The sequence below is a fragment of the Equus quagga genome, unplaced genomic scaffold, assembly GCF_021613505.1.
Source record: "Equus quagga isolate Etosha38 unplaced genomic scaffold, UCLA_HA_Equagga_1.0 147508_RagTag, whole genome shotgun sequence".
NCBI lineage: Eukaryota > Metazoa > Chordata > Mammalia > Perissodactyla > Equidae > Equus > Equus quagga.
The window spans coordinates 1-2,096 of NW_025796767.1; the positions used below are offsets into that span (position 1 = coordinate 1).

The 2,096-nt window shown below is 44.3% G+C and overlaps 1 protein-coding gene across 1 annotated transcript; it reads right to left on the reverse strand.

Annotated features, from left to right (window-relative positions):
• Positions 1-28: 28 nt before the first annotated feature.
• LOC124233008 (endogenous retrovirus group K member 7 Env polyprotein-like) lies at positions 29-1,827 on the reverse strand. The gene is made up of 2 exons (XM_046650003.1): positions 1,759-1,827; positions 29-1,009 (listed from the first exon to the last, which is right to left on the reverse strand). The coding sequence occupies exon 2, from the start codon at positions 929-931 to the stop codon at positions 29-31; it is 903 nt and encodes a 300-aa protein (XP_046505959.1). The 5' UTR covers positions 932-1,009; positions 1,759-1,827.
• Positions 1,828-2,096: the final 269 nt, after the last annotated feature.

The following is a 2,096-nucleotide window of genomic DNA, read 5'->3' on the forward strand; positions in this document are numbered from 1 at the left end:
ATGCCTTGCGTGCAAGCACAACCACATTTCATGCCAGGTCTCCTTCATCTCCCCCTCTTTTGTTAGCATTTTGACGGACAGCATGCGCAACGGTCTTAACGATACTTTTTAGTTGTTGTTGCTTTCTCCAGCACCGGAAGACTCCATAGAGAAGCAAGCATAAAATCAATATTAGCACCAGATTTCCCAAAGAAGTAGACAGTAACGTATTTACATGCCCCAAGGGATTCAAACGGTTTAACCCCTCCTGCAGTCCCTTTAATAGGTCATCCCCCGTCAATTTAGGCAATTCTTTACTGAAAGTGTCTGCAATAGATTGTTCGAGTTGCATTATCTCTGCAGTTAAATTTTGATGACCCCGTAAAGAGCGCTTAATCTTTTCCCATCCTTCTGACATGTTAAAACGCAGTGGGGTGACACACATTTGTGTAGAGTTCCAATCACATTTCAATATACTGCGGGTAGCAAGAACTGTCAGTTGATCTCCCAACCAAGATACAGTATGTTGCAAGTTAATTGCATCGGTAGCTAATTGAGCATCTAGGTCCTTTTGCTGTTGCCATAAGGCATGAGAGTCTTTATGCCATTCCCTGATAAAGTCAGCAGTTTGTATCTCTTGCTGCAGTGCCAGGCTGGCCACAGCAGCCGTCGCAGTAACGGATGCAACCGCAAGGATAGTCGCGACGATCAATCCTGCTAGTCGACGGGAGCGATGTAGAACAACTTGAAGGGCATCATACAGATGTGAAACAGCAATAGAGTCAGACCAAGGATGTGTCAGATTAACAGGCATCCAAAGCTCAGAACGAGCTTTTACAATTATTACAGATTTGTTGGTATCTTCGATTGTCTCCCACCAAGTTTTGTTTACACATTGAGTAAAGACACAATCAGCAGTACAATTTACATATCCCTCTGTAACATTTAACATAATTTTCCCTGATAACAAGGAATAGGGAAATTTGACACAAGCAGTTGCAGTGTAGGTGTTATTCTTATGCAGGTGAACCTGAAAAGATCCAGAACTTTGAGACACATTTAAGGTAAAATTACCAGTTCATACAGTCAAATGTCCAGACACCGCGCACAATTTCCATATATCTCTCTGAATTTGAGGGTAAGGAGGATGTTGTAAAAGCGGGGGAACAAGAGCGAAATGCTGCATAGTCACAGTCTCATTTCCATAGCCATTTTGGAAATCAACTTATCTTCTTCCTCCTCCTCACTATCCTCCTCAGAATCTGAGCTAGACTTAGAAATCCCATCAGGTGGAGGGGGAGGGAAAGATCCCTCCTTTTTATCTTCTTCCACAGGAACGTCCTCATAATGAGCCTCACTACGACGGGAATTAACCTCACTATCTGTTTCAAAAATTTCAAGCGCCTGAGTAACGGTGCTACAGAGAGTCCAGAGTTTAAGAGACATAACGTTTCGCGATTCCTTTTGAACTTGTTTCCACTCCCCCAAATTTAACTGAACCTTTGTCTGATGATGGAACCAATAACAGTGGCAATCAACATGCCGAAATAATTCATTCAAGCGCCGAGAGGACGCTTTTACCCCGATGGACTCAAGGAGTCCCTTTACAAGGTCTAAATATTGTGACCTGAGAGAATTAGAATTCCCCATGATTTATTTATTCCCGAAAGTCCCCCTTTCACTTTTCCCGGGGTGCTTACTCTTTCGGTTTCGTCGTGCCCCACGTTGGGATTTACCTATTCCCGAAAGTCCTCCTTTCAATTTTCCCGGGGTGCTTACCCTTTCGGTTTCGTCGAGCCCCACGTTGGGCGCCAGATGCTGCCAACGAAATGAGTACACGAACACCGGTTGCTGTGTAGTCTCTCGAGTTTCTCGAGCTCTTTATTCTTACAGCCTCTAAACAAAGCCGGCCTTTTGCCAAAGCAGTGAGTCAGCGACCTAAGCCTGCCCAAGCGTCCCACAATAATGACCTTTCCCCTACACATCTGTTTATAACAAGTTCCTTCATAATGTTTCAAACTCCCAAGGCCCCAGGCTTGTTCCTTTTGAGGAACTGATAAAACATCCCTGTTTGCAAGCAATGTTTTCCCTGGGGCCTTGTGAGTTCACCAGGCAGA